The sequence below is a fragment of the Metopolophium dirhodum genome, chromosome 1, assembly GCF_019925205.1.
Source record: "Metopolophium dirhodum isolate CAU chromosome 1, ASM1992520v1, whole genome shotgun sequence".
Lineage (NCBI taxonomy): Eukaryota > Metazoa > Arthropoda > Insecta > Hemiptera > Aphididae > Metopolophium > Metopolophium dirhodum.
In genome coordinates, this window is record NC_083560.1 from 152,782,013 (window position 1) to 152,792,194 (window position 10,182).

A 10,182-nucleotide genomic window follows, 5' to 3' on the forward strand; every position below is an offset into this window, starting at 1 on the left:
AGCTTTTAACGAAGTAAGATGTAACGGGATAAAACGGAGTGTCCATTTAGGTGGCGCACTCTCGTGGCCCGTTACCACACCGTCACACACAAAGACTACCGCGCGCTCTTGCGATGGCAGAATCTTAAGCAGAGTGTCACCTATAGATGACACTCTGCTTAATGAAAATGTGCTTCAACAAGTTCCAGTTTACCCTGTTCAACAAACTGGAAATATAGCACGCCGAAAATTAATTGATACTATATTTAATTAAATACAACCACTGACAATGTGTATGTGATTTTTAATAAATGATTTAATCTATGCCACAAGAGACTCATTATTATATGTTCCTTCCAAGGGCGACCATCAATCAGAACCTAGAGGGGTGACAATATCATAAATAAATAACTAAGAACTAACAAAATTAATTGATTAATTAAACAACAGAAAATAATAGACATAAAACATAAATAAATCATAAATAGTTTATTATTAGCTCATCTAGCTTTAATTAATTAAATAAATAATTAATAACAAATACTGATAATTTTATTATAACAAAAACATGATTCCTTTTCGAGTATGAATATAGTATATAATATAAATATAGTGTTATAAACATATTCCTTTAGGTTTAAATAATAACAATGCTATATATTTAATAATAAAAAAAACATAATTCCTTTTTGAGTATGAATAAAATGTAGTAGTATTCTAGAGTATTATAAACATAATTTATTTAGGTTTAAATAATAACAATGCTATATATTTAATAATAAAAAAAACATAATTCCTTTTTGAGTATGAATAAAATTTAGTAGTATTCTAGAGTATTATAAACATATTTTATTTAGGTTTAAATAATAACAACAGACTCACTAAAAACTAACTTGTTGATAGCTTTTGTTTTTGCAAATTTAAAATGTCCTCTTGTAATATTCTAGTTGCCTTATTTTTGAATTAAATTCTATTTTTTTGAAAGTAAGTTCAGTGTTCTTTGCTTTTTTATTTTTTATATCTTGGATATCTAGTGAAAATTTTTGTTGAGCACATACTTTATTAATTTTTTTTTTGGCAAATTCTTGTAGACCATCACAGACAGATTTTTGTAATGAACCTTTTTTAACCGCAGTATCTTTGGTTGTTTTTATTTGATTTAACTCATTTATAGCTGTTGACTGGTAACTGTTATTTGGTAATGTTGATGTTTCAGTTTCTATATTAAACATAGCTTAAACAAATGATAGGCAAGTTAATACATTTATAAATATATAAGATCTTCACATATAGTCTGTACCAAATAAGAGCGCACCGCGCTGGCGCATACAAATGAATCGCGGAGCGACGTCCGGACCCCCCTGGACGGGTCTATTAGCTATGGTCGACGCCGCCGTACATACAGGAAATTAACGCGGTCCCGCGTAATAGCTGTTTGAATTCAAATAGCCTTTTACGCGGAAAGCCGCGCTACGCTTCTCAAACAAACCGCCAATCGACGACCGACGACGCCGGCGCGCGACACCCGCGCTGTGAACCGTCAGCCGGCCGTTGGGTGAACCGGATTGTAAAGTTACTAGTTTATGATCGACGACCCGCACGAGACGGACACACAGACGTGCCAATCGTCTTTCTTTCTTTTTTTTTCCTTTTGATTTTTTTTTGTTCAGTGACCGACAGGGCAAATAACCCTGGCCACAATCGCGTTGTTTTTTTTTTGTGGTTCATCCGTGAAATAAAGTTGACCCTCACATTGCAAAATCTGTGTTTCTTTTTTTTTTGTCGTGTTAACCTTTTATCTCAGCATCACCTCACCCACGCGGCACCCAATAGGTACGCATCAAAATTGTAGTAACAATGCGCTATCACGTATTACATTGCGCCACCGCGTATTACATAGTAAAATAATAGACCTTTTTTTTGTTTTTTTTTTTAAACAACAAGAAAAATTCAATAAACAGCGAATGCGCACAAAAAACAAAAATACGTGTTACCGCTAAAGACCGTTAAAATGGTGTGACAATATAACACACTCTGTATAAGCGGTTGACCCTGGTGGCGCTGGAAAGCACGACGGTAGCGCTCTCTGACATGCGCGTGATATGACCGGTTTTTGTGCGCCGCCCGGTGCGCTCTTATTTGGTATAGACTATAGGTAAATCCCAGTAGTAAAACATAAATTAAATAAATTTACCCCAATTGAATTCACGAGAAGGAGGAAGTGAGTTATCTGCTGTGATATCGATTTCTTCAACTCCATCCACAAATTCAACAATTTCCACATCATCTTGTACATTCTGAATACATCTATCAGCGTTCATTGGATCTTAAATGTAAAAAAACTCATATCAATTATTAAACCATTTTGGAATTAATACAATAGTAATATAGTATGTATTCATAGTTTTTGATTCTGTTTCTGAATTACTACAATCCTTTAATTTTAGAATTTCTGTAAATGATAAAATTACTTTAATACAGCAATATAAATAAATATAACATATTATCATTTATTTACTATTCACTAATATTGGCTTATAGGTCTTTGCTCAGAATCAGAGTCTAACCCACTTAATTTTTATTTGCATTATATAATTTAAATATTAGTTACTCAGACCTACCAGCATAGCCATAATCATCATCATGTGCATTGAATAATGGAGTAATTCGGTCTTCAATTACTGCAATTACTTGCTCGCTTAAGTGGTTCATACTTTTTTTGTACTGTCCTCCGCCAGTTTTAAATCTTTCAATCTGTAATCCAAATATAAACATAGTTGTAATACACTTTACGTCTAGGTCAGTAATTCATGCTGCATAGTCTGCCTAACAGTAATTTGGGTTGACAGAAATATTAAATTTGTAATTAATGGCGCGTATTTGAAAATCGAAACTTTCACTGAGTGTCAAAAGCCAATTGTTATTTTATGAATACTCTGCAGTCTGGTTTACATATTACATATCAGTGTATCACCAATTGTTATTTTGAGGGAGATAGGATAATTAATAAAGTAATATTGGGTCTTACTTTATCATTTTTATTTTCACTTTTGGCCGTTTTACTTAAATGTTCAAATAAATATTTGATTTCATCTAATGTTCTTGTACCTGATGTTTGGTGAAAATTAAAAGTTTCAACAATATTTGACCATGCTTCATCCTTTTCAAATTGATGCCCACTTAGCTATGTTAATAAACAAACAATTTTATCAAATATATGAGCTTCCTTTTTTTTATCTAGTGTCTATATAATTTACAAGACTACAGACAACTTACAATAGATGAAACAATGAGTTTTGACCAAGTCCAGAACCATGGACTGTTCTTCATCCGTGAATTGTTTTGTAAGTTTATACATTAACACCTATTTTAAAAACAATGTTTTCTTATATTTTTAATTTAATTAAAACAGTAAATTATATTATAGTTTTATCATAACTATGTATACATAACTATGTCAGGCTACCTGACAACCACAAGGCTTACTTTTAACTTACTTTATCATCACTCATTGATTTTTTTGCTTGCCTTTTGGCCATGTCATACGCGGTTTTTAATTGCTTACATGTTCTAATCCCAGATGTTTGTTGGCTATTGTAATCTGAGACAATAATTTCCCAAGTTTTGTTTTTATGTTTTACGTTAAAAGCATCAGTCTAAAACAAATTTGAATAGGTGTAAAACAAATTAATACATCAATATTATAAGTAGGTGCCTACATTAATATCATTGTCTTGTTTATTTAACTAAATTTGTCATACATACCTTTATGTTTTCAATTATGTGTTTGTAGGGTTCGATTAGTTCAACTAGCATTTTTTTTTCTTCATTAGTAAAATTTTTTGTTCGCGAATTCTTTTTTACTTCATTTTCAACATATGGATATGGCATTTTAAACTAAATTATTGTAGGCAATCAGGGGCTAATGGTCTATGAATTATGAAACAATAACAAATATTCGAAATTCAAATATGTTAATGAAATAAATAATAATTTTTATTAATTTTATTACTTTTATGAATTATGATAAGGATTTTTTTATTTGATGTTGTTATCAAAAATAATGGTTTAATTTATTTGGTAACCACGGTTATCAATAATTTAATATTTCTTTATGCAACACTAGCTACAGTTTACACAATCATTAAAACCTTACAGGTCCGGTAAATTACAGAGCCGGTAACAAATGTACAGACTGCTATTTATGCAACCGGGCCTAAGACGTGCAAGTACTCAGCATATTCTTTACATCGAGCATTCAATGTCACAAGTTGTCTTAATACTTGATTTTGAAACTCTAGATTTTGGCAATATAATAATATTAGTTAATTTATATTGTAGTTTATATTTTATTATATAATTTATTCATATATTATAAGGAATAAAGAAGAGACCGAATATTACCCTTCAAATTTTCATTTGGATTTACTTTTTGCATAGAAATTATTGAAGTGTTTATTTCTTCTAGAGTTTCTTCTATAAAAAATATTCATTATAAAATATAGGAGAAAAATCATAAATAATTTATTATATTAAAGAACAATTAAATGCACACCATACATTATTAGTGCACATACAATTATTAATTTTTAATGATCATAAGTTATGATGTTATACTATAGTCCGTCCATTCTAAGAACGCTACTGCAGATCGATTCTGTAACTCGATAAGACCTGTTATCGACAACTTTCGGTTCGTTAAGCTAACGAAACGATTACTATAGAAAAGTTATCAATATAGTGATTCTGTAACAGTTTTGTAACGAATTTTATCGTTAAAGTATCGAAATGATAGCGAAAATATTCGATATCGTATCGGGTGATTAGGAATGGCCGTTAGCATTATCGAATCGTTATCATATATTTAATTTTGTTTAAACATGATATTAATTATTTAATAAAAATTTTTTAACTTGTGTCTCGTAGTTTTTTACTGTAAGCTAATAGGTAATAGTAATTAATATGGCTTTATTTTATCTTGGTTGGGATTTGTTGGCATTGGAGGAAAGGGTACATATATTGGAAAGGCGTATAGAGAGAAGAATTTTAAGGGACTCGCAAAATCCTTATGATCTTCCAAGAAATGAGTTTTTGAATATGTTTCGAGTTAGTCCAGAATTAGCTATGGACTTAACTAATGAAATTCGTGACCAACTTCAACGAGAACGCAGTACAGGACTTCCAGAGGAAATTCAAGTAACTATATTTTTGGATAAATATAAACTTCTTACATTGTAATGCAGTATAATATAATACTTTTTCGATTCAATTATAATGTGTACAAAATGTATTTAAGTGCAGTGGCGTATTTTCTACTTATGTTTAAAGGGGTGAAAAGATTATTAAATGATCCATATGTAGGTACATAATACAATTATAAAATAAAATAAAGTTTTCTTTTTTACTATAACTAATTCATCAATCACTTCATTGATTTCAAATATTAACTCTCGGTGATTGAGGCAAGGCCTTAAAGTTTTCTTCTATAACAATTTTGAAACAATTGTCTTATGCCAAAAAAATCTTTAGGGGGTGTGGAAACCCCTAGCACCACCACTGTTTAAGTGTTACTACAATAGGTATATTTAAAATGTTTAAAAATTGTTTTGTTTCATTTAGGTATTAGTAGTTATAAATTTCTACGCAAAAGGTGGTTATCAGCGAGCAACGGGAGATAATTTTGTGGTGAATGTGAGTCAGCCCTCAGTCAGCAGGTGCATTCACAGTGTAACAGATGCTATAAACAATACACTTTTGAGGAGATGTGTACGTTTTCCCATGACTGCAGTTGAAAGACAAAATGCTCGTCAAAAATTTGTAAATGCCTTTGAAGGTGCTATTGGTGCTATTGACTGCACGCATATTAATATTATTACCCCAAATGAACATGAGGAAGCATACATGAATCATCATGGTAACCATTCCCTGAATGTCCAAGCGGTTTGTTTAAAATATTATTAATTGTGTAAATCAAACAGCTAATTTATTTTAAATTTAGATTGTTGATCCTGGTTTGAAAATATTAAATATTAATGCCAGATTCCCTGGGGCAAGGAATGATTCATACATATGGAGTACTTCTCCAATTCGCAGGGCAATGGAATACCATTATAATCTTGGGGAAAGACAGACATGGTTGATTGGTAATAAAACTAAAATAATATGAATTGTACTTGGTATTATTAAATTATATTACATTTTAAATTATGTTATGGTTGATTTAATTTTGAAGGAGATGCTGGTTATGCTCTAGAGCCTTGGCTTTTAACTCCTGAAGGAACAAGACAATATATGTATACTAGAAAGCATTGCAAAGCAAGAAACGTTGTTGAGAGATTTTTTGGTGTTTTTAAGAGCATGTGGAGATGCTTGTCATACCAACGTGTGCTGATGTATACACCTGAAATGGCAGGAAAAATAGTAAATGCATGTGCTGTTATATACAACATGCGAATTCAGTATCGTCTACCTATTCAACAAATTGAAGGCTATATTGAACAAGAACAGCAATATGAAAATATTGAAAGACATAATGAAATAATTGAAAGAAGAGGACCGAGAATAGTTGCGATGAGAATTCAAACACAATTGATGGCAAGCTGGTTTCCAGATTATATCGATGGAGACCAATAAATTGTACTTAATTAAAAAAAGAATTTTAAAACTATATTCATAAATATACTTATAGGTGTTCAATAAATAATTAATAAAAGTTATTTGAAACCACTATAAAAATTATTTATTTGGTAAATATATACATATACAATCAGTCTATTCCCTTGACTTAGTACTTATGACATAACTTTTTTTAGATTTTACACATTAAACAAATTAACTATTAACATTTTTACATAAATAATATTTATCACTCTAATAAGTAAACTGATAAACAAAAAACTATCCTAAGTAACATTCAATAGTAATAGTTGACTTTAAACATATTAATTAATAAACAAAAAACTTGAACAAAACAACTTTTGCAATTGAAAAAAAAAAAGAAATTGATACTTAAAACTTTTATATAAATAAGTACTTTTTATAGATTTTACACATTAAACAAATTAACTATTAACATTTTTATATAAATAATATTTATCACTCTAATAAGTAAACTGATAAACAAAAAACTATCCTAAGTAACATTCAATAGTAATAGTTGACTTTAAACATATTAATTAATAAACAAAAAACTTGAACAAAACTACTTTTGCAATTGAAAAAAAAAAGAAATTGATACTTAAAACTTTTATATAAATAATTATAATAAGTCTAGTGACATAAAAAAAAAAATTACTAACATATTTTCATGAGTTGAAATTCAATTCTTGTTATTTATTGATTTATTTTTTACTTATTATTTCAATCAATTGCTTCATTATAATAATCAAATTTTCATCATTTGTTATTCTCCTTTCGTCATTGTCTGCCATTCGTGCCATTGCACTCGCAAGTTGGGTTATGGATTGTGATAGGTTCTGTAAAGTTTACAAATACTCCTAAGTATTAAATAATATTTTATACCTATGTTCTACTAAAATAATATTAAAATATTTATTATCTAGTACTTGAAAATTAATTTGTTTTTTTATGTAAAATGAGGGACAAGGGTGTAGTTAAGAAATTAAAATTAATGCAAATAAATGCATACTGTACAAATATTAGTGTCTAGTATCGATGCACATTTTATTAAAAACAAATTAATACCAGAGCAAAAGAAAACTTAATTTTTTGAGCCACTTTTATACATATTTATTTATTATATACTTCTGTATTTTGTGCATTGGTTTCAGCCAACTTTGTAAACGTATCTCTTGCATCACTTAATTGTGTTCTCAAATTTTTGCGAACTAAATCAAAATTATTATAGTAATAATTGCAGTATAAAATTAAAATAAAAAAAAACAATTACTACTACCCATGTTATTTTCATTTTGAGACAATTTTCTTTTGGGTGTTTTGAATACTGGCGATAATTTTCTTTTTAAATTAGATGAGGAAGGTATACTGAAGTTAGGAGTCAGAAGTGTACTACTTATAGGTGCAATGAATGGTGTTTCTTCGACATTAATATTTTCATCAAAATCAATGCATTCCTGCTCAACATTGATTAGGTTTTCCTCACTAAGCAAGAAGTTATCATCATGACCTACATTAAATGATACATATCTTAGAAATTAATTGTCCTTAAAGAATATTGTTTTCTAAGAACGAGTAAATAATTACTGTCGTGATCAATATCCGGTCTCATGGTTAACCTAATAGGTACTGCATCTAAAATGGTAATATCTCCTACAGCCATCAGTTCTACATCTTCAGACTAAATAATATAGTAAATGTGCATAATATAGTATTTTGTGTTACATTAAAATTTTTTAGTTTCATAAATTAAATATATTTTAATACTTGTTCTTCAGGCCAAGAATCTGGACATAATGTCCCTTCTACATAGTCATAGCCCATAACACTTAAAACTTTTTTATCTGAGTCAGTCAACTCTTGGATATTAATTTTTTTATTTCCTGTCTGCCTTCTAGCATTCCGCAGGGCTGATGCTTGTTTGGAGACTTTTGTTTTTAGGTCTCTCCATGACTACAAGAAAAAATACACATGTAGGTACTCATAAAGGGTAATCATTTCCAAAAACATATTATATTATAAATATTAAGAAGGATGGTTAAAAGCTACACTATTATTTAATGAGGGGCAGCTTTTCACTTAAAGATTTTTTTGAAACATGAAGCGTATGTTATGTTTTTGTTTTTGTATATCATACAAAATCATTATTTTTGTTTATAGTTTTTCTTTATTTTATTTCTTGTAAAACTGTTTTAAATTGAAAAAAAGTTGTTTTTGTTTTATTCAATACTAACCTCTTTCCACGATTTTACATCCTTTTCTTTAATGCCCGGGTTTCTGAAATTATTTAGTTGTTTCACTAACTCTTCCCATGAACCATTTAATTTATCTTTACCATTTATGCAATTAAATTTGCCACTAGCTACATGTGGATGTTGCACCATATAGTCAATTAAAAACAAAGATTGCTTGTCATTTCTACGTCCTTGTCGTGACTTTATTATGAACTTGTCTTGATTCTGGTTACTGCTACAACATACATAAATAAATAATTTTAAACAATTAAATAAATACATAAATTAAATTAATAAATAATAATTACAATAGTTACCTGCTTTGGGAATTTTCCATTTTAAATACGTATATGAGATAGTTAAGTCAAAATACTGTGGAAAATGTAAGTTATAACTTATACTTATAAGTTTATAACTGCTATAAAGAATGTCGGAATGTGTAATTGTGTAATAAAAATTCAAATTACAATAATTATGATAACACTTTAATGATAATAATTAATATAATTTCAAAATGATAATGACGGGCTGCTTTCATTGGCTAGATTATATAATCTCCCATTGCTTCAACGGTGGCTGACAAATTCATATCGAATATTCGATAACCAATTATGTAACGATGTTTTATCGATAGAGTGTTTTATAGAATCGCAACTCTGATATCGGTTTTCGATACATAATGGAATACTGGATAACGAATATTTATCGTTATAATTCGATACTATATTATCGAGTTACAGAATCGATCTGCTGGGCGGCGACCAAAATTCGTCCGATCTCGCGCATTTCCACCACTAAACATTCCCGAACGCTGGCCGCCGTCAACTCTGGCCGCCGCCACCATCGCCGCCACCTTCGCCGCCGCCGACCTTGACACTGTGACAGTGTTTGTATACAGCGCGTACTATAGTGTTTGCATAATTTTACGTGTTTGTGTACATACACAACATTTTCGTTTTTGCGTAAACACAACTTTTACAGTTTTTTCGTGTTTAAGCACTTAATTGTTTTTTAATACAGTACAACATGGATGTCGTAGATGTTTCTCCTGCCAAAAAAAACCCAAGAGGAAAAGTAAGTGTAGTAAACCCAAAAGCCATTATATTATTTTAAATAAAATAAGTAAAATAATAAATTATACATAGTATAATTTATGAGTAGAAACGTAGGTATTTAATATAATCCTAAATAACAGGAAACATAGAGCAAAGGTGAAAACAACAAGTTGTTTTACCTAGTCACAAAATAGTGCAATTCAACAATATTAGGGATGTATTAATACCCACAGCTATAATAGTGTAGTAAACCGACGACAGTCACTTCACTATAAATT

The 10,182-nt window shown here is 29.7% G+C and overlaps 3 protein-coding genes across 3 annotated transcripts; 1 reads left to right on the plus strand and 2 right to left on the minus strand.

Moving 5' to 3' along the window:
- Positions 1 to 899: 899 nt before the first annotated feature.
- Positions 900 to 3,795, minus strand: LOC132933661 (uncharacterized). The gene is made up of 7 exons (XM_060999931.1): positions 3,745 to 3,795; positions 3,477 to 3,635; positions 3,242 to 3,343; positions 3,008 to 3,163; positions 2,601 to 2,733; positions 2,174 to 2,305; positions 900 to 1,213 (listed from the first exon to the last, which is right to left on the minus strand). Exons 1-7 carry the CDS (start codon positions 3,793 to 3,795, stop codon positions 900 to 902), a joined length of 1,047 nt encoding a protein of 348 aa, XP_060855914.1.
- A 1,146-nt stretch (positions 3,796 to 4,941) lies between these two features.
- On the plus strand, positions 4,942 to 6,612 carry LOC132933395 (putative nuclease HARBI1). Its single transcript, XM_060999688.1, has 4 exons — positions 4,942 to 5,175; positions 5,599 to 5,919; positions 5,978 to 6,122; positions 6,212 to 6,612. The coding sequence occupies exons 1-4, from the start codon at positions 4,942 to 4,944 to the stop codon at positions 6,610 to 6,612; spliced, it is 1,101 nt and encodes a 366-aa protein (XP_060855671.1).
- A 1,116-nt stretch (positions 6,613 to 7,728) lies between these two features.
- LOC132933396 (uncharacterized) lies at positions 7,729 to 9,186 on the minus strand. The gene is made up of 6 exons (XM_060999689.1): positions 9,167 to 9,186; positions 8,850 to 9,084; positions 8,383 to 8,568; positions 8,203 to 8,296; positions 7,889 to 8,125; positions 7,729 to 7,826 (listed from the first exon to the last, which is right to left on the minus strand). The coding sequence occupies exons 1-6, from the start codon at positions 9,184 to 9,186 to the stop codon at positions 7,729 to 7,731; spliced, it is 870 nt and encodes a 289-aa protein (XP_060855672.1).
- Between the last annotated feature and the right edge of the window lie 996 nt (positions 9,187 to 10,182).